This window comes from Staurois parvus, unplaced genomic scaffold (assembly GCF_062004578.1).
Source record: "Staurois parvus isolate SC_StPar_1 unplaced genomic scaffold, SC_StPar_1.0 ptg000066l, whole genome shotgun sequence".
In the NCBI taxonomy this organism is placed as follows: Eukaryota; Metazoa; Chordata; class Amphibia; order Anura; family Ranidae; genus Staurois; species Staurois parvus.
In genome coordinates, this window is record NW_028317862.1 from 9,576,224 (window position 1) to 9,598,530 (window position 22,307).

Genomic DNA, 22,307 nt, shown 5'->3' on the forward strand with positions numbered 1-22,307 from the left:
CTCACCGACAGCAATGTTGGGGGTTACTATAGCACCTACTGACACCAATGCTGAAAGTTATTATTGGATCCACTGTCACCAATGCTGGGGGTTATTATTGCGTTCACTGACACCAATCATGGAGGTCATTACTGTGTCCATTGACACCAATGTTGGGGTTATTGTATTGCGCTGCTATTGTGTGCCCTCTGGAGGTGTAGTGGGCCGCACTTGAGGGCCTCTATGATTTTCAAGTTGACCACCACTTGTTTAGATACTCCACTCTGGTTACCCCAGACAACAACCTTAAGCTACACTGGGACTGGTAACTGCCTTTAATTTTATCATCAGGAACTCACAGAGAATATTTTAGACTTCACAAACCTACAGAAATATATATGTGCTACATCATTATACTGTAGATACCTACTGTTTATTAAAATCCCATGTAGTAACAGACAATAATAATACCTACTAATGATTCCACCTAAGTAATCTGAATCTCAGCTCCAAAAGGAGCACAAACAGCTGCAAAAAAGTAAAATATAGGAAGATATAGGAACATCCTACTGTATGCCAATCAATCAAAATGTGGTCAATACCTATTGGTATAGGCCTTCTATAAACTTTTTTTTTTTTTGAGGTGGTGCTTTATTTGCAGTGTTCATAAAACACATCGCAAACATCTTCCAATCTTCCATATACTGTTTCAACTCACTTTTATTGCCCAAAAATATCACTTGTGCATGGTTAAAATATTTCCAATTATTATTGTTTTTTTACTGATATCATGCTTGAGGTGATTGTAGCCGTATTAGTGCATTTGCGACAGAAACAATTGAGTACTGTCCGTGATACTTTTTTTTATTTGCACTAACATTTTGAGGACAAGCTTTCGGGGAGTGTCCCCTTCTTCAAGGTTTGAGTACTGCTTGGACCTTGAAGAAGGGGACACTCCCCGAAAGCTTGTCCTCAAAATTGTATATTAGTGCAAATAAAAAAAGTATTACGGGCAGTACTCAATTGTTTCTGTTACTGATATCATAAATTTCAAGCTACACAAATTTATACTCCAAGATTAAATTATCGTTACGAGAAAAAAAATCATTAATTTTGCAGAATAGGTTTGTATAGCTTGTAGCAGAAAATGTGTAAAGCCACATTCCATGCAATCTATGTAGGCTGATATCCACAATAGAAAAAATGTGTTAATTTCTCAGATGTATCTGTTAAACATGCTGAACGATATAGAAAGGTTGATGTACTGTACCTCTAAAAAAGCATGATGAGTTAACATGGTTTTAACCCAAATGTAAACATTTATTAAACTGCAGCTCACCATTGCTTAAATGTAATGGCTACATTAGTTTTCTTTTTATGCTTTCTTTCCTTTATGTTCACCTGGTAATCTGGCCAGGGTGTCTGTTGTTCTTCAACAGAACAAGTTGTCCTGCAAATGTACCAGTTAAGAGTGTTGAGACAAACCATTTACCACTGACAGGGGTGCTTACAATGCTTGTATTTATTTATTCATTTAACCTTTATCCCTGGGAAAAAAAACTATTGCTGTGGCTGCTTGTGTAACTGCAGTGTGAGCTGGAGTTTGGCATCAATTTGTTAGTGCATCTAAATCTGCTAGCTCATCTAACACTCCCCTCTCCTTAGACTGACAATCCTGCTGTCCAAAGTTGCCCTTGTGCTCCTTCATCCAGAGTGGGTCACTTTAATACAGGAGGTGTGTTACTGACCAGATCACCAGGTTAAGACAGTGGAATTTTTTGTTTGGGATTTAATACCACTTTAAAGTAGAAAAAAAATCCTCAGGAAACTGCTATTTCTCTTACCTTGCAATTTAGCTTCAATCCCTTCTTTACCTAATCCTCTTTGGAAACCTACAAAATAATAATATCAGCAATTTCAAAGTGTAATGAATAAAAAAAAAGACTAGCAAACTGAGGAATGTATATGTGCACTATCGATTTGTGTATTGATTCACTATTGATTCCCATTATATATAAGCAGTAACTACTAATAAAGGCTATGGACAAGTTAACTTTCACACTACCATTCTATTCAACTTCCCATAGTCACAAATAGGGCCACCAACCCCGCTCTTCCATATATTTTCCCATATGACAGTGTTTGCACAGTCATTTGCCAAATATCAGCTCTGCCACATGCTCCCCCACACCAAGACATTTTGGGTGTTTTCTATTCACTTCTGGTGTTGAGAATAGAGACTGGGGAAGGAAAGGAAGTCAAGTATATACTGCTGGTGAGGCCATTATTAAAGTGTACCTACATATATGTATACAGTTAGATCCATATATATTTGGACACAGGCACAATTTTAGTTTTTTTTCAGGTATTTACCAAAACATATTAACCACTTCAAGTCCGGACACTTTTACCCCCTTCCTGTCCAGGCCAATTTTCAGCTTTTAGTGCTATCACACTTTGAATGGCAATTGCGCGGTCATGCAACACTGTACCCATATGAATTTTTTAGCATTTTTTTGAGACAGATAAAGCTTTATTTTGGTGGTATTTATTCACCACTGGGATTATTATTTTTTTTGCTATGTAAATGAAAATGTCCAAAAATTTTGAAAAAAAAAGTGTTTTTCGTATAACATTTCATCATAAATCTTGGCCAAAAGTAAAAAAAAAAACAAACAGAAAAAAAAAACAAAAAAAAAAAAACCTAAAATTAGTTTATAACCAAAAATTATAATTTTTCAACATTTTTTTTACATTTTTTTTATACAATCAAGAGAAGACTTCACAAGAGCAAATACAGAGGGTTCACCACAAGGTGCAAACCATTCATAAGCCTGAAGAATAGAAAAGCCAGATTAGACTTTGCCCAAAAAAATCTAAAAAAGCCAGACCAGTTCTGGAAAAGCATTCTTTGGACGGATGAAACTAAGATTAATCTGTACCAGAATGATGAGAAGAAAAAAGTGTGGAGATGCTTGGAACAGCTTATGATCCAAAGCACACAACATCATCTGTAAAACATGGTGGAGGCAGTGTGATGGCATGGGCATTGGTGTTTATTGATGATGTGACAGAAGATAGAAGATTTGCAGTTATTAGAGATATACTGCAGCCCAGATTCAGCCAAATACAGCAAAGTTGATTGGACGGCGCTTCACAGTACAGAGGGACAGGAGCATTTGAAGGAAAAGAAGTGGAATATTCTGCAATGGCCGAGTCAGTCACCTGATCTCAACCCAATTGAGCATGCATTTCTCTTGCTGAAGGCAAAACTAAAGGCAGAAAGACCCACAAAGAACAACTGAAGACAGCTGCAGTTAGAGCCTGGCAAAGCAGCCGAAAGGAGGAAACCCAGTCTTTGGTAATGTCCATGGGTTCCAGACTTCAGGCAGTCATTGCCTGTAAAGGATTCTCAACAAAATATTAAAAATGAACATTTTATTTATGATTATATTCATTTTTCCAATTACATTTGAGCCCCTGAAAATGGAGGGACTGTGTATAAAAATGGTTGCAGTTCCTAAACTTTGTACTTGATATTTATGTTCAACTCTTTGAATTAAAGCTGAAAGTCTGCACTGCAAATTCATTTGGATTGTTTTGTTTTATTTTTTCTGGTGGCATACAGAGCCAAAAGTATGAAAATTGTGCCTGTGACCAAATATATATTGTGTGTTTGTATGTATACATATATATATATATATATATATATATATACACACACACACACACACACACACAGTTGCAAGAAAAAGTATGTGAACCCCTTGGGATTACGTGGAGTTTTGCATGAATTGGGTATAAAATGTGCTCTGAACGTCATCTAAGTCACAACAATAGAAGAACACAGTCTGCTGAACATAATACTACACAAACATTAGATGTTGCCATGGTTTAATTGCACATAACATGTAAACATTCACAGTGCAGGGAGGAAAAAGTATGTGAACCTTTGGACTTAACTGGTTGACCCTCCTTTGGCAGCAATAACCTCAACCAAACGTTTCCTGTAGTTGCAGATCAGACCTGCACAACGGTCTGGAGTAATTTTGGACCACTCCTCTTCACAAAACTGTTTCAGTGTAGCAATATTCTTGGGATGTCCGGTGTGAATCGCTCTCTTAAGGTCATGCCACAGCATTTCAATCGGGTTGAGGTCAGGGCTCTGACTGGGCCACTCCAGAAGCCGTATTCTGTGCTGTTGCAGCCATTGTTTTGTTGAATTACTTGTATGCTTTGGGTCATTGTCCTGTTGCATCACCCATCCTCTGCGGAGCTTCAGTTGGCGGACAGATGGACGTACGTTTTCCTGCAAAATGTCTTGATAAACTCTGGAATTCATTTTCCCATCGATGACAACAATCCGTCCAGGCCCTGAGGCAGCAAAGCAGCCCCAAACCATGATGCTCCCTCCACCATGTTTTACAGTGGGGATGAGGTTTTGATGTTGGTGTGCTGTGCCTTTTTTTTCTCCACACATAGTGTTGTGTGTTCTTCCCAAACAACTCAATCTTGGTTTCATCTGTCCACAGTATATTTTGCCAGTAGTGCTGTGGAACATCCAGGTGCTGTTTTGCAAACATCAAACGTGCTGCAATATTATTTTTGGACAGCAATGGCTTCCTCCGTGGTGTCCTCCCATGTACTCCATTCTTGTTTAAGGTTTTCCTTATTGTAGATGTGTCAACAAAAATGTTAGCATGTGCCAGAGATTTTTGTAGGTCTTTAGCTGACACTCTGGGATTCTTCTTTACCTCATGCAGCATTCTGCGCTGTGCTCTTGCAGTCATTTTTACAGGACGGCCACGCCTAGGGAGAGTAGCAACAGTGCTAAACGTTCTCCATTTGTAGACAGTCTGTCTTACCGTGGACACATGAACATCAAGGCTTTTGGAGATACTTTTGTAACCCTTTCCAGCTTCATGCAAGTCAACAATTCTTGATCATAGGTCTTCTGAGAGCTCTTTTCTGCGAGGTTTCTGTAGGTTCACATCAGACAGTGCTTCTTGAAACCAGTAAACCCAAAACAGGTGTGTGTTTTTTAAGGGCAGGACAGCTGTCAGCAACACATCCAATATCACACTGATTGGAGTCAAGGTTGGCTCACTCCTGGCTCCAATTAGCTCTGGGAGAAGTCATTAAGCTAGGGCCTCACATACTTTTTCCTCCCTGCACTGAGAATATTTACATGTTATGTGCAATTAAACCATGGCAACATCTAATGTTTGTGTAGTATTATGTTCAGCAGACTGTGTTCTTCTATTGTTGTGACTTAGATGACGTTCAGAGCACATTTTATGCCCAATTCATGCAAAACTCCACGTAATCCCAAGGGGTTCACATACTTTTTCTTGCAAATATATATATATATATATATATATATATATATATATATATACACACACACATATATACACACACACAGTATACATTCACACACGAGGGGTGTTCAAGTCAAATTTCAAGGGGTGGAAGCTTCAGAATAGAAAAGTTTGTCAGTACGCCTGAAACATCCTAGTACATTCGTGAATTATTGTGTTTACCATTCCCAAAGAAAGATTTGTTTCTTGTGCAATTTCACGACAGGTTATGTGCTAATTATCCTAGATCAGACATTCTAGGTGCTTAATGTTCACAGAAATGACTGCTGTGGGCTGGGAACAACCATGTGGGGACCATCACTGATGGATGTATGGCCATCTTTGAAATGTTTACACCATTCAAATGTCTTACTGCAGCTGAGCCTCTTATCACTATACTGGGCTTGAAGTCTTCTGTAGATAGCCGCAGGATTTATGCCTTCATTCAAAAGAAACTTCCTTGCCACACTCTGTTCCATGCAAGCACTAACATTGTTGTCTGCCATCTTGATTAACAGTCTCTGGACTGGCCAGCAAAATGTGCACCGCCTATCAATAACAGGACACACTTGCCACCTACTAGTACTGCCACGCTAGCTTCCCTTTTTATACCTGTAAAATTAAAAGGTGTGTGTGTGTGTACACTGCTCACAAAAATTAAAGGACCGCTTTTTAATTAGAGTACAGCATCAAATCAATTAAACTCCTGGGATATTGATCTTGTCAGTTAAGTAACAGAGGGGGTTGTTAATCAGTTTCAGCTGCTTTGGTGTTAATGAAATTAACAATAGGTGCACTAGATGAGCAACAATGAGACAATCTCCAAAACAGGAATGGTTTTACAGGTGGAGGCCACGGACTTTTTTCTCCCTACTCATCTTTTCTGACTGTTTTTCACTAGTTTTGCATTTGGCTAGGGATAGACGAGTCCAACTCCTCCAGGATGGCACATCAATATGTGCCATTGTCAGAAGGTTTGCTGTCGGTCAGGAATGGACTCACCATTAGTGGTGGGACTCATCTGCCGTGTGGACTGCAGTACCAGGGCTGGCCAGCGGGTGTTCTCAGCAACCAGAAGCCCACTCCTGCAGTCAGCCATCACCTGAGGCTGATTGCAGGAGGTGTATTTAAGGAATGGCCAGACCTGCAGTCAGTGTCTTGGTGTATGTTTCCCATGAGCCCCTGTACCTGCATCCTGTCTGCTTCCTGCCTGATTCTGACTCTGCTTTGATCCCGACTCTGAACGAACTCCGCCTGTCCTGACCTCGGCTATTCCTGACTACTCTTCCGCTCGCTCCTGGTACCGTTTGCTACCGACCCGGCCTGCCCGACTACATTTGATTGTATATATGGTTATCTGTTGGGTGTGGGTTGTTTGCACTGTGTTATGTTTACCTTGCACTGCGTTTGTGTTGTTTAGTCTTTAATAAATGGTCTTGTTTACTCTATACCTGAAGCCTGCGTTTCCCTGTGTCAGTCCACACACCTCTGGTCATACCCGGAGCCCTGACACTGTCTCCCAGCACAGTCTCAAAAGCATGGAGGAGATTCTATGAGACAGGCAGTTATTCTAGGAATGCTGGAGAGGGCCGTAGAAGGTCCTTAACCCATCAGCAGGACAGGTATCTGCTCCTTTGTTCAAGGAGGAACAGGATGAGCACTACCAAAGCCCTACAAAATGACCTCCAGCAGGCCACTGGTGCGAATGTCTCTGACCAAACAATCAGAAACAGACTTCATGAAGGTGGCCTGAAGGCCCGGCGTCCACAAGTGGGCACTGTGCACACTGCCCAGCACCATAGAGCGTGATTGGCATTTGCCACTAAATATCAGAATTTGCAGGTCAACCACTGGCACCCTGTGCTTTTCACAGATGAGAGCAGGTTCACCCTGAGCAAATGTGAAAGATGTGAAAGGATTTGGAGAAGTCTTGGAGAACATTATGCTGTCTGTAACATTGTTCAGCATGACCATTTTGGTGGTGGGTCTGTGATTGTCTGGGGAGGCATATCCATGGAGGGATGCACAGACTTCTACAGGCTAGACAATGGCACCCTGACTGCCATTAGATATCGGGATCAAATCCTTGGACCCACTGTCAAACCCTACGCTGGGTTCCTACTGGTGCATGACAATGCCCGGCCTTATGTGGCTAAAGTATTCAGATCCTGGAGGATGAAAGGGTTGATACCATTGAATGGCCTCCACATTCGCCTGACCTAAATCCAATAGATCACCTCTGGGATATCATGTTTTGTTCGATCCGACGCCACCAGATTGTACCTCAGACTGTCCAGGATTTCAGTTACAGTGAAGGAAATAAGTATTTGATCCCCCGCTGATTTTGAATGTTTGCCCACTCAAAGAAATGATCAGTCTAAAAATTTAATGGCAGGTTTATTGTAACACTGAGAGACAGAATAGTAACACAAAATTCAAAAGAAATGCATGTCTAACAAATTATGCACTGATTTGCATGTTCATGAGAGAAATAAGTATTTGATCCCCTGCACAAAGCATGATTTAGGACTTGGTGGCGAAACCCTTGTTGGCAATCACAGAGGTCAGACGTTTCCTGTAGTTGGCCACCAGGTTTTGCACACATCTCAGGAGGGATTTTGGCCCAAAGCACCTTCTCCCTTGATGGGGACAAGGGTCTCTTTCCCACAACCCTGGCCGGTGGTTGTGGGGGTCTATGGGCAGGGGGCTTATCGGAGTCTGGAAGCCCCCTTTGTTGAGTTATTTTATTTAAGTCATGCAGTATTTTAGTAGTGGCAACCATGTGTTAATGTTTCAGCTGTGAGTGGGGTTCCCCACTGACAGCTGAATGTAAAAGAATTGCCAGCAATTAAAAGAATTATTAAAAAAATAACAAAATGGCGTGGTGTTCCCCCTCTCATCCACACCAAGCCCTTCATGTCTGGTATGGATTTTAAATGGCGTGGGTGTCCCCCCCCCAAAATCCATACCACACCCTTATCTGAGAATGTAGCACGACAGGTCAGGAAAGAGGGAGGAGGGAAAAGCGAGCGCCTGCCCCTCCTCCTGGACCACCCCAGGCCACATGCCCTCAACATGTGGGGATGTTTTGGGGCTGGGGGGTTGTCGCCGTCACCCCAAAAAAAGAAAAAGGTTCCATTCCCGACGATGGCTTCCACCACCCTTCTTCATGCTCCAGTGGTTTGGTGGTTCTTAAATATGTAAGGGGCGGGGCCACCTGGGGACATCACACATGTGACCCCATTCCATGTGACATCAATGATCATTGATGTCACATGGGATGGGGTCACATGTGTGATGTCCCCAGGTGGCCCCGCCCCTTACATATTTAAGAACCGCCAAACCACTGGAGCATGAAGAAGGCTGGTGGAAGCCATCGTCGGGAATGGAACCTTTTCTTTTTTTGGGGTGGTGGCGGGCATCGTAATTGAAGTTGGATCTACTACGGGGGACATTCTTTTAGTTTTTTCTTTTAATAAAGAACTTATAAAGGACTGTGTCCTGTCTTTTTTCACACTATACTATTTGTTTTTTGTGAATGAGTAGCGGTACCATGTACCCCATACTCATTCACAAAGGGGGGGGCCGGGATCTGGGGGCCCCCTTGTTAAAGGGGGCTTCCAGATTCCGATAAGCCCCCTGCCCGCAGACCCCCACAACCACCGGCCAGGGTTGTTGGGAAGAGGCCCTTGTCCCCATCAACATGGGGCAAGGTGCTTTGGGTGGGGAGCCCCCCTGCCCCAAAGCATCCCCCCATGTTGAGGGCATGTGGCCTAGTATGGTTCAGGAGGGGGGGGGGCGCTCGCTCGTCCCCCCCCCATTTTCTGACCTGCCGGGCTGCATGCTTGGATAAGGGTGTGGTATGGATTTTGGGGGGGGAACGCCCACGCCATTTTTTAAAAAATTTTGGCGTGGGAGTTCCCTTCAAAATCCATACCAAACCCAAAGGGCTTGGTATGGATGGGAGTGGGAACCGCACGCGTTTTTTAAATAATTTTTTTAATTGCCGGCGAATCTTTTACATTCAGCTGTCAGTGGGGTACCCTGCTGACAGCTGAAACATTAACACATGGTTGTCACTACTAAAATACCACATGACATAATAAAATAACTCATGCGGTATTTTAGTAGTATTTACTTTTTTCTGACCTCTGGAACAGATTAATTGGTTTTCAATGCACTCCTATGGGAAACAGTGTTTCGGTTTATGAATTTTTCGCTATCTGAAAAGTCCTGAAGAACGAATTAAATTCGTAAACCGAGGTATTACTGTATATATATATATACACACACACATACACACACACACACACACACATATGCATATATATACACACACACATACACTAAAAAAACGCTGTTACACCAGAGATTAATGCAAATCCCTTTAAAAACAACCTGCTATTAGACAGATATACCTGTCAAAATGGTAACAGTCTCTATAACTGTCACAGCTCAGGAACAATTATTATAGTACACTGAACAGTGTTAACGTTTTACCAAACCTATATTTAACTACTGTTGCATTTGGTATTCGCTATATAATTAAATGTCAAATATCTGAAAACGTACCATAGTGAGATGGATTCTTCAGTGTCCTGACATATAAAAATGTTGAGCGGATCCACTCCAAAGCAATGTTAACATCTGTGATTGTATGTAGTGTTATTTCTGCATTCAGATGTTCAACAAGATGTCTGTGCAGGCTGATACAAGTGGAGATAAAAATTACTGTTTCCAATGTCCATTAAAAGTATACCCAGATATTTTTGCAACTACATGCTATGAGTTCAACATGTTTGATTTATTTTGTTCTCTTCGAGTTCTATTGATGTTATACATACAGTATCTACTTGAACTCTTTCAGAATGTATCAAAAGATATAAATTTAATTTAGGTTAGTCATGTTTTAATTTTTTTCTGATTATGAAAGAGGTTTTATCATAGACATTTCCCATATTTAAAGTAGTACTAAACCCAAAAGCAAACATTTATTATATTGCAGCTTACTAAATCTTAGATGTGATCGCTGTATTAGTTTCCTTTTTTTAGGCTTTCTCTATTTTCACCTGGTGATTCAGCCAGAAATTCTGCTGTTCAAGCCCTCCAACAGAATGCATCAGTTTAAATGGATGAGACTATCCATTTACCACTGGTAGGGGTGATTAAAGTGATCAGCTTTTATATATTCATGTAAAACCTTTATCCCAAAAAGAAAAACGTGTGTTGTAACTGTTCATAAAGTTTGAGCTGTAGTGTGGCTTCAATTTGGTATTTGTATTCAAGTCTGCTAATACATTTAACACTCCCATCTCCCCCAGACTGACAATGCTGCTGTATGCTGTGTCCTATGCTCATTCCTCCAAAGTGGTGCCTCACTAATACAGGAAGGGTGTTACTGGCCAGATCACCAGATGAAAACAGAGGGGAAAAAAGCCAAAGAAAAAAAAAACTGATGCAGCCACATCTAATGATTGGTAATCTGCAATAAAATATGTTTAGTTTAAATAATATGCAGTGTTGTCAAAGCTACATTACTAGGGTAAAAGATGTCCCCCAGCTTAGTGCCCCCATAGCAAGCCGCTTGCTCCACTGACACCCACAGTGCAGCTTGGCTCAGCCCCTGCTCTCTCCTCACTGTCTGTGATTGACAGCAGCAGGAGCCTGCAGCTTTTGAGCCAGTGAGGAAAGAGAGAGCAGTGATTCATAGCACTAGATCAGTGAATATAAGGGGGGTGGTATGGAGGGGGGAAGCTGCACATAGAAGGTTTTTTCAACTTAATGAATAGAATGCATTAAGGTAAGAAACCTTCTGTCTTTAGAACCACTTTAATACTGTCTATGACAGGATTTTATATAAACCTTCAGCATGGGAGGGGGGGGGGGGGGGGGCAGCTGGTGTGGTCACCCTGGGTGCAAATTCCAGAGGGGCGCAGTCAGGGAAATCTCCCCAGTGGGGAGATTGCTTTAGATCCTAATATACAGTGGTTGTGCCCTGCAGTTCCTCCACTGCAACTGCCAGGTGTCGCTGTTGTGCGTGGACACACACCCTGCCTTCTCGATCTACAGATTGGCTGTCCAATGTTATCCTATTGGAAGAGTCAGGCGCTGGGCATGTCCCTGTGTCAGTGAGAAGCGGTTGCCCAGTCTGTCTGCTCACTCTTTGCCATGCTTGATTATTGCATGTCCCGGGTGGTGGAGGCCGCTGTGCTGGTGGCGGTGATCGTGGTCCTGCTGGTTCTGATCTGACAATGGCCGAGTACATCGTACAACTTCTCCCAGTAGGAGATCTTCGCCTTGATCCGGGGAACACAAAGATAATCAAACCCCCAACTGGTCTTTCTGCAGCCTGGTCACATATTTGGGGTATCTGCTGAGGAAAGGTGGGTGAGGAGCCCTAGAGTGGTCAGAGGGGCCCCTGGATGGTTTGATGAGGAGGGGACCCCAGGATAGTTGGCAGAAGAGAAGGCCCCTGGGTGGTTGGGATAGAAGGAGTGGGCCCCAGATTGGTCAGCAGTGGAAGAGCAGGCCCTTGGGTGGTTGGAGGAGGAGGGGGCCCTGGGTAGTCCCAGGTTAGGAGGAGAGGGCCCTGGGTTGGTTGGTGGAGTAGGAGGGTCCTCCAGATGGTTGTTGGAGAAGGCAGAGGTGAACTGATCAGGGGGACAATTGCCACCTAGGTCGCTCTGATGTCCCATAAAAAAGGCCGCACCACTGTACCCACTCAGCCTTTACTTGCTAAAGACCCAGCCCCACCCCTCTAATGACACCAGAGCCGGTTGCCTAGGAAGAGAGTGGAGCAGAGCCAGTCCTGCATGTCTGAGCCAGACGTGGTGGAGCTGGCGCCCTTCGCCCTACACAGTGACTGAACCGAGGTGTCCAGGAACAGCACAGCCAAACTGCCCAGCTCCCCGGAGGGCACGGATCTGGCCTATGGCAGTCTGCTGGGGATGCCTCTGCTCCCCATCTTCTTCGGGTCCATGAGGAGTGTCAGCTGTGCCCAGGGGAAGGTGAGGGGTTAGAGGGGGCTCTGACATTATATAGAGTAAGGACTCTCTGTATATTATTAGTAGTTTTGGTTGAGTTCTCCTTTAGATGTTTAACCCTGTGTTTGTCCCCCCAGCTGCGGGGGACTGAGGAATGACAACCTACTATGCTGGGATTTGTAGTGCCGTAGACTGTGGTGGACTGAGGAATCCTCAGTCCCCCACACAGGCACTACAAGTCCCAACATAGCAGGTTGCCATGCCTCAGTAACCCACAGAGGGCACTACAAGTCCCAACATAGTGGGCTGTCATTACTCTGTCCCCTAAAGAGGGCACTACAAGTCTAAGAATAGCAGGCTTCCATTCCTCAATGAAGAATCGCAGCCCACTATACTGAGACTTACAGTGCCCTCTGGGGGGACTGAGGTATGGCAGCCTGCTATGCTAGGACTTGTAGTGACCTAGACTGTGGGGGACTGAGGAATGGAAGTATAATGGTGACTCTGGAAATTCTAATGCAAGGGGGAGCTCTGGTGACCACAGAATTCCCTGTTACACCAGTTCACATCACTCCCCCTTAAATCAGGATTCCCAGAACTCCCCTTACATCACAGTCCCCAGCATTCCTCACAGTTTAAAGGGGAACTCTGGAGACTCTGATGTTAAGGGATTCTACAAACCCTGATTTAAGGGGGGCTCTGCTGCGAACCCTGATTTAAGAGGTGGACTCTAATGTTAAAACGAATTCTGTGGACTCTTGATGTAAAGGGAAACTCTTATGTTTATTTGCTGAGGGCAGGATAGGCTTCCCTGAAGAGATAGGTTTTCAGAGATCGCCTAAAAGTGAGCAGAGTAGGCGATAGTCTGATAAATTGGGGTAGAGCGTTCCAGAGGATGGAGGAAGCTCTGGAGAAGTCCTGGAGACAAATATGGGAGGAAGAGACAAGGGAGCTAGAGAGCAGGAGTTTGTGCGAGGAGCAGAGAGTACAGTTTGGGTGATATTTGGAGACAAGATTGATGATGTAATTTGGGCAGTTATAAATGGCTTTATATGTTAGTGTAATGTTTTGAATTTTATCCGTTGGGCAATGGGAAGCCAGTGGAGGGATTGGCAGAGAGGGGTGGCAGATATGGAACGGTTCGTAAGGTGGATGAGTCTGGCAGCAGCATTCATGATAGACTGAAGAGGTAGACTAATGAGGGAGTTACGATAGTCAAGGCGAGAGATAACAAGGGAGTGAATAAGTTGCTTAGTAGTTTCCGAGGTTAAGAATGGGCGTATCTTGGAAATATTGCGGAGGTGAAGTCTACAAAATTTGGACAGTGATTGGATTTGGAGCTGAAAAGTCAGATGGGAGTCTAAGATCACACCTAGCACCCTGGCATGAGGGGAGGGACTGATGGTTGCGTTTTTGATCTTGATGGAGAAGTTGAGGGATGGGGCACGGGCTGAAGGGAATACTAAGAGCTTAGTTTTGGAAAGATTGAGTTTGAGGAAGTGGAGTGACAGCCATGCCAATATGTCACTTAGTAGGTTAGTAATGCGAGAGGAGACTGAAGGGGTGAGGTGAGGAGTAGAAAGATAGATTTGTGTGTCATCAGCATAGAAATGGTACTTAAAGCCATGGGAGTTTATCAAGTGACCAAGGGAGGAGGTGTAGATGGAGAAGAGTAGGGGTCCAAGGACAGAACCTTGAGGGACCCCTACAGAAAGAGGGAGTGGAGAGGAGGAGACAGAGTTATAGGTAACGCTGACGGAGTGCTGAGATAGGTAGGAGGAGAACCAGGAGCAGAGTCTCGGAGGCCAAGAGTGGAGTTTTTTGAAGAGGAGGGGATGGTCAACAGTATCAAAAGCCGCAGAGAGGTCAAGTAGTAAGAGTACTGAGTAGTGGCCATTGGTTTTAGCAGTTAGTAGATCATTATTGAGTTTTAGTAGGGCAGTTTCAGTGGAGTGAAGTGAGCGAAAGCCAGACTGTAAAGGGTCAAGAAGGTTGTTGTCAGTGAGGTAGGAGCTCAGGAGATTGTAGACTAAGTGTTCTAAGAGTTTAGATGTAAATTGGAGCAGGGAGATGGGTCTTAAGTTGTTCAGGTTGGTGGGGTCCAGGGAGGGCTTTTTAAGTATGGGAGTGATGTATGCATTCTTTAGAGGGGTTAGAGGGGTGGGGAAGGCACTGTTAGAGAAGGAGAGATTGAAGATGTGAGTGAGGGAGAATAGGATAGAAGAAGAGGGTGACCGTAGTAGTTGTGAGGGGAGATGATCAAAGTTAGACAGTCTTTGTGACCTCTTCAGTAGTAGCAAGGTCAAAAGAGGAAAGTGTTGAGGGAGGTTTAGTATAAGATATGCTAAGTGGGATGGATGTCTGTGCAGTGGAGATGCCCCTACGAATTGCATCAATCTTGTTTTTTAAATGATTTGCAATCTCGTAAGCAGTGAGTGAGGTACTGGGTTAAGATGGAGGTGGAGAAAGTAGAGAGTTAAAAGTAGAGACGAGACGATGAGGACTGGATGACAAGCTATTGATGAGAGTGACAAAGTAGGCTTGTCTGGCAGCATGGAGGGAGGAATTGTATGTTAAGAAAGCAGATTTGTAAAGGGTGAAAGCTTTTTGTGATTTGGTTTTATGCCACATTCGCTCCAGCGCACGACTATGTCGCTTAATATATCTGGTGTCGTCAGTCCGCCAAGGTTGTAATGGTTTGGGCCTGATGCTTTGTGTGGTTAGAGGAGCAAGTGAGTTTAATGTGGATGAAAGTGAACTGTTGTAGAAAGCAGTGGCCAGGTCAGGGCAGGACAGGGGAGAGATTCTGTCAGATGCGGTCAGTTGCAGAGTAGAAAAGAGAAGGGTTAAAGTTGTGAAGGTTTCTGCAGGTAATTATTTGCTGCTTTGAGGGATAGGTGTTTGAAGACGAGGACACTGTGAAGGTGATGAGATAGCGATCAGAGAGAGGAAAGGGGGTGTTTGTGAGGTTGTAGGGAGTGCAACGATGGGAGAAAATGTATTCCCATCAGAGTGAACGGAGGATTGTGTCTATTGTGTTAAGGCAAAAGATGAGGTTAGGTTGAAGAGTTGGGATGTAGCCAGGTTGTTCACATTAATGGGGATGTTAAAATCTTCAAGAATGATAGTGGGTAGTTCAGTGGAGAGAAATTAGGGTAGCCAGGCAGAGAAATCAAGAAAGCGAGACACCGGTCTAGGAAGCCGATAGATCACTGCAATCCTCAGAGAAATGGGAGAAAACAGCCGAATGCAGTGAGTCTTGAAAGAAGAGAAGTATAGAGAGGGAGGGTTATGGAGGACTTGAAAGGTGCTCAGTGGGGATAGAAGCAAACCAACTCCACCTCCTTTCTGACCACTGGGTCTGGGTGAGTGGGTCCAGAGAAGGCCTCCATAGGAAAGTGCTGCGGGAGAAGAAGAATTTGCTGCTTGAAGTAGGGTTTCTGTAATTGCTAGTAGGTTAAGAGAGCAGGAGACAAAAAGGTCATGGACGGAGGTGAGCTTATTACAGACAGAGCGGGCATTCCAGAGTGCACATGAAAAAGGGAGGGTGGTTTTTAGGAGCACAGTGATTGATATTAAATCGAGCGGATTGCAGCTATTCCCGTAGGAAAGAGGGTGCCTGGTGTGGGGGTGAGATAGTGGAGGATCAGGGTTTGGGGAGATATACCCAGAGGTTAGGAGAAGGAGGATGTGAACAGAAGGTTCATCCTGATTGCTGCACTCTATCTGCTGTTTTGTAGGTTAATTACTTCTGAACCCTGCACTCTATACATTATGTTGTACATTACATAGTCCACGGGTCAGAGGGCGTAAATTACTTGCCTTGCCCCGGGTGCTGACAACCCACATTACGCCACTGGTTCTGACCTGCTGCTTGCTTGTTTCAGGTCAATAGCTCAAAGAGAATGCCACAATAAGACTAACAGCATAAAAAACAAGTATGTAAAATAGAGCTATCAAAAACAGCCAAATATAATTAAGTTCTAAAAAAATACAAAAATAATCTATAGTATTCTAAATTTAGTTGGTTCTAACAAGATAGAGCAGTTTGCACAGTTCCATTTATTTGTGCTTTACATTATTAAATACATATTTCAATGAGTTGAAAACAAGGCAAGTGACGCTAAAAAGTTAATTTTGTGCTTCTACTTGTCCAGCACAGTTTAGTTTTATCACAAGAGCAAAATTATGGGAGGAGATAACGGGTGTATAGAGAAAAGAATAAGGAGCCATGAGTAGAAAACTCTTGATCAAATGTAGGAAGGCAGCAGTAAGAGATGAGACTATTGGCAGTGTGCAGTGCCAGCATTGCATGAGCCAACTCATTTGCTTCTTGCCAATATAAAACAGATCAGATCTGCTTTGTTATCATTTGGATATCATGATCCTTTAAAACCTAAGTGCAGCCAAAAAATCAACACAATTGAAATAACTTAGTCAGTAGGATGTGTTTCTTTTCCCGATGCCTCTTCAATTAGGGGAATTTCTCCTCAAGCCATGCCCACCACCCCCACAATCACACAGTGCATTAGGGGTTAGTAGAACTAAGGGGCTGTCATAGTCTCTCATCAAGAAAGCTTGACTATGCTTGCCCTTTCAACCCAGCTGCTCCATTCACAGAAGCTGTACTTCAGCTTCTGTGAATGAAACAGTATGAACTATGAATTGAGGGGCATCCCTTTCAATGATTCATCCATCATCCTGTAGTACAGATTCTATGAATAGAGCAGCTGGGTGGAAAGGGTGGGTACAATCTGGGTCTCTTGATGAGAGCTTGTGACAGCCCTTAAGGTCTATTAATCCCCAATGCACTGGAAGATTATGACATGGACAGAGGAGGATTTCACCTAAAAGAAAAGGCATCAGCACAGGGGACACATCCATCTGACTGTAAGTTATGTCCCTTGTGCTGATTTTTCTGTTTTTTTTTGTTTGTTTGTTTTTTTTATTTTGGCTGAACTTAAGCTTTACCTCTAATAAACTCCTCAAATCAAAGCAATTGTAGTGTCTGGTAGTAGTGTAATTAACAAGATAATCACTGACCTGCTTTCAATGGTGTCTGCACCGTCCAACATTTGCATATATTTCTCCTTAGTGCTTAACCTTGTCATGATAACAGCTGTGGCTGTAGAATCAAACTGAGGTAGATAAAAATTATTGTTAATGTATATCATACTATTCAAGGTACCGGTGTAGATTTGGTAATCATGAACATCACAAAGATAAGAAATTACTGGCTGAATCTAGCCTTCCACATACTCAGTTAGTAAAAGCAGTTATGACTGTTCAAAAAATGAAGACGAGATCCCATAGAACTATGCTGTTTTTTTTCTTAGTTTTGGATCAAATGGGGAAGGGATAGAGCCCCTATCAGGTTTTTACTGCTATCTAGGCCTTCATTCGTTAGATTCACCCTAATTTCCTTCACTGCTGATAATGTTTAACCAGACAGGAAGTCTAGGAAACTCTTTAACAGCAACACAGACAAAAATAAAAATGCTTTTAGTAGAGTTTGGGAAGGCTAAATCCTCTGAAAACCTTTTATTTCTAATTCTGTGCCTATTGCAGATTTTCCCTCACTTTCTGTGTGGTAAAAGAGGTGTCCGCGGATTGCAGTAAACACATGAGTTTTAATTCCTCCCCATTCTATCCAAAAGTTAAAAAAAAAGAAAAAGTTTTGGCATACAATTGTAGCACTCTCTAGTGCGCTACTAGAATAGTGTACGCAAATCTATTGTGTATGACTCATAGTAACTGTGTGAGTCTGTGATTAAGTTGAGTTACTGGAGGTCAAGCTGCATGGCTTAACAGGTTGGGGCTCTATCGCCTCCACCTGGTTCTGGAGGGCCAATGGATTCTTCCAGAAGTCAAAGGGCAGAAGAGATGGAGACCTAATCTTTAGGTTTTGGGAGTCTAACCAATCCCAAGTTTGGAGACCCTGGTAGAATAGTGGACCAGCCCATAAATATGGGATAGTCAGGTGGAAGATGGAGTGCTGAGGAGATTGTCAGTGGCCTGGGAGGGGTCCCCTGGGTCTAGCGGGAATGGCCTCTGGTCTGGGCTCAGACGGGCTCAGGAGGATTCATTCAGCAGTGCAGAATTATCAAGATCAAGGCTTAGGAGCAGTGGGAGAAAGGAGGAAAAAGTGAGTACATCAGCACACCCATGGATTCACAAGGGGAGAGACTGCCACATGTAGCAAGCTTTCAAAGGATATCCTTTACCCAGGGAGAGCAGCCAAGAGGGCTGGTACTGTCTGCAGGCTGTGGAACTGGGAGCAGTTCTGCAGGGGAGATGAGACATCTCTGTATGTAGTTTACAAAAAGCCAACTTGATTTTAGAGGCGCTGCCAGTTTCTTGCCCGTAAGTGGCTGTTGCTACTGATCTGCAAAGGCTGACAGCTTTCAAGGAAAAGAACAGTCCAGGATTTGTTTCTGTAAAAAGGAAGGATGTTGTCTCCTTGCATTGATTCAGTGAAATTGGGCATCCCATAATCCCGATTACCCTATCCAACTTATTTCCCCTAATAAAAGAACAAAAACCAAGCTCACGGACTGCTCACTGACTGTGGATGCAAGTGTGGAAAATGTGTGTTGCCTGCTGTGCAGAGCTTAGGGGTACCTAGAAACACAGCAGCCTTCACAAGGGTAGCACTATACAATAAAGAATTACATACAATTTAAATAATGTAAAACATGAATGTTTACTAGTCAGATATGGAACATAGAAAAATAGTAACATAGTAAAATCAGAGTTTCATGTTCAAATACTCATAGCTACCTGTGAAGAGAAACAAAAAAGTTACTAGGGCGCAGGATTAGTAAACATTTATTTGAAAACAATAATCCACACTTACATCTGTACCATGGATGTGCAGCTCCTTGCACAGAGGGAGATGGTACATACACAGCAGTTAACGACAGAGTTGCTGGATCAGTAGTCAGTACGACAAGGAACAGAGAGCAAGACCCACCAAAAACAAGCGGTGGTGTCTCATGACTGTCCTCTATACTCTCAACAGTGTAAAAGTAAACAGTGCGAGTGAACAGCACGAGCCGCAGGAGAAGCCAGCATAACACTGAGACATGTTGATGCAGAGTACAGTGGATACAAAAAGTCTACACAACCCTGTCACAATGTTAGGTTTGGATGAAAAAAAATGAGACAAAGATGAATCATTTCAGAACTTTTAAAATACTAAAAGAATATGGTTGCATAAGTGTGCACACCCTTACACTAATACTTTGTTGAAGCACCTTTTGATTTTCTTATAGCACTCAGTCTTTTTGGGTATGAGTCTACAGCATGGGACATCTTAAATTTGCAATACTTTTCCTTGCAAAAACACTCCAAATTTGTCAGATTGCGAGAGCATCTCCTGTGCACAACTCTCTTCAGATCACCCAACAGATTTTCTTCTGGTGAAGCCATTCCTTTGTTGATTTGGATGTATGCTATGGGTCATTGTCATGCTGAAAGATGAAGTTCCTCTTCATGTTCAGCTTTCTAGCAGAAGCCTGAAGGTTTTGTGCTAATATTGACTGGTATTTGTAACTGTTCATAATTCCCTCTACCTTGACTAATGCCCCAGTTCCAGCTGAAGAAAAACAGCCCCAAAGCATGATGCTGCCATCACCATGCATCACTGTGGGTATGGTGTTCTTTTGGTGATTGGCAGTGTTGTTTTTGTGCCAAACATATCTTTTGGAATTATGACTAAAAAGTTCAACCTTGGTTTTATTAGACCATAACACATTTTCTCACATGCTTTTGGGAGACTTCAGATGTGTTTTTGCAAAATTTAGCCGGCTTGAATGTTTTTCTTCGTAAGAAAAGGCTTCCGTCTTGCCACTCTACTCCATAGCCCAGACATATGAAGAATACAGGAGATTGTTGTCACATGTACCACACAGCCAGTATTTTCCAGATACTCCTGCAGCTCCTTTAATCGCTTCCGCGCTGTCCTATATCAAAAATACAGCTACAGGGCGGCACAGGTGCGCAAAATCATATATATATATATATATATATATATATATATACATACACACACACACACACACACATACATATATATATATATATATATATATATATACACACGCACACACATATGTACATATACATGCACACACATATATACATATACACACACACACACACACACACACACACACACACACACACACAGTTGTGTTCAAAATAATAGCAGTGTGTTGAAAAAAGTGAACAAAGCTTAAAATCCTTCTAATATCTTTTATTTCCATACACACAAATGCATTGGGAACACTACACATTCTATTCCAAATCAAAACATGAAGAAAAATATATCAAATTTGTGTTGTTCCTCTAAAAAAATTGAAGAAACGTGAATATTAGACTGTTCAAAAAAATAGCAGTGTTTGTATTCTTCTTTACAAACTCAAACACTCACTATATAAACAGAAAAATGTTTGAAGATTTTGCTTTTCTTTGAATCACTTAATATTTAGTTGTATAACCACTGTTTCTGAGAACTGCTGTACATCTGTGTTGCATGAAGTCAACCAACTTCTGGCACCTGTGAACATTCCACAGTTCTTCTCTATTTCTTGGTTTTGCCTCAGAAACTGCATTTTTGATGTCACCCCACAAGTTTTCTATTGGATTAAGATCCAGGGATTGGGCTGGCCACTCCATAACGTCAATCTTGTTGGTCTGGAACCAAGATGTTGCACGTTTCTTGGTGTGTTTGGGGTCGTTGTCTTTTTGGAACACCCATTTCAAGGGCATTTCCTCTTCAGCATAAAGCAGCATGACCTCTTCAAGTATTCTGATGTATTCAAACTGATCAATGATCTCTGGTATGCGATAAATAGGCCCAACACCGTAGTAAGAGAAACATCCCCATATCATGATGCTTGCGCAACCATGCTTCACTGTCTTCACAGTGTACTGTGGCTTGAATTCAGTGTTTGGGGGTCGTCTGACAAAATGTCTCCGGCCACTAGACCCAAAAAGAACAATCTTACTTTCATCAGTCCACAGAATATTGCGCCATTTCTCTTTAGGCCAGTCAATGTGCTCTTTGGCAAATTGTAACCTCTTCAGCACGTCTTTTTTTTCAACAGTGGGACTTTGCGGGGGCTTCTTGCAGATAGCTTGGCTTCACATAGGTGTCTTCTAATTGTAACAGTACTCACAGGTAACTTTAGACCTTCTTTGATCTTCCTGGAGCTGATTGTTGGCTGAGTCCTTGCCATTTTGGCTATTCTTCTATCCATTCGAATGGTAGTTTTTCACTTTCTTCCACGTCTTTCAGGTTTTGGTTGCCATTTTAAAGCATTTGCGATCATTTTAGCTGAGCGGCCTATCATTTTCTGTACTTCTTTATATGTTTTCCCCTCTCCAATCAACTTTTTAATCAAGGTACGCTGGTCTTCTGAACAATGTCTGGAACGACCCATTTTCCTCAGAATTTCAGAGAGAAATGCACTGTAACCAGCATATACAACATTTGCTGCCTTCCTTCCTTAAATAAGGACAATAATTGCCACCTGTTTTTCAAAGAATGAATGACCTCACTAATAGAACTCCACACTGCTATTATTTTGAACATGCCCCTTTCAATTAGTGATTCAATTACACAGAATCAGCAGCATGCATGTCATGACTGTTGGGTCTGTTGGATTTCTATTACTCTACTACACCTGCTAGTAAATTATCCCCCTTACACTGTAAAGAAAAACCCTGCAGACTGATGTATTGTAAAGGGGAATCCTGATGTAAAGGGGGCTCTGGGAATGCTGGGAACTCTGATATAAGGAAGGACTCTAACGTAAGGAGGGACTCTGTTAAGGGCCCTGGGATCAGTGGGAAGGGCCCCGGGCTTGGGCTATGGGGGCCCTTCATGGCTTCTTGCACTGGGGCTTTGATGGGTCAAGTTACGCCTCTGGGTTCAAACGAGTGAAATTATTTAACTATTGTGTTCTTTTACATACTTATT

The 22,307-nt window shown here is 42.8% G+C and overlaps 1 protein-coding gene across 1 annotated transcript in view; it reads right to left on the bottom strand.

The window, feature by feature from the left end:
* Positions 1 to 22,307, bottom strand: part of HFM1 (helicase for meiosis 1) — a 271,262-nt gene that overhangs the window by 132,383 nt on the left and 116,572 nt on the right. The window contains exons 17-19 of the mRNA XM_089668958.1: positions 17,366 to 17,460; positions 9,912 to 10,045; positions 1,824 to 1,871 (exon numbers count right to left, since the gene is read on the bottom strand). Of these exons, the coding sequence (XP_089525084.1) occupies positions 1,824 to 1,871; positions 9,912 to 10,045; positions 17,366 to 17,460 (277 nt within the window). The remainder of the gene's footprint in view (positions 1 to 1,823; positions 1,872 to 9,911; positions 10,046 to 17,365; positions 17,461 to 22,307) is intronic.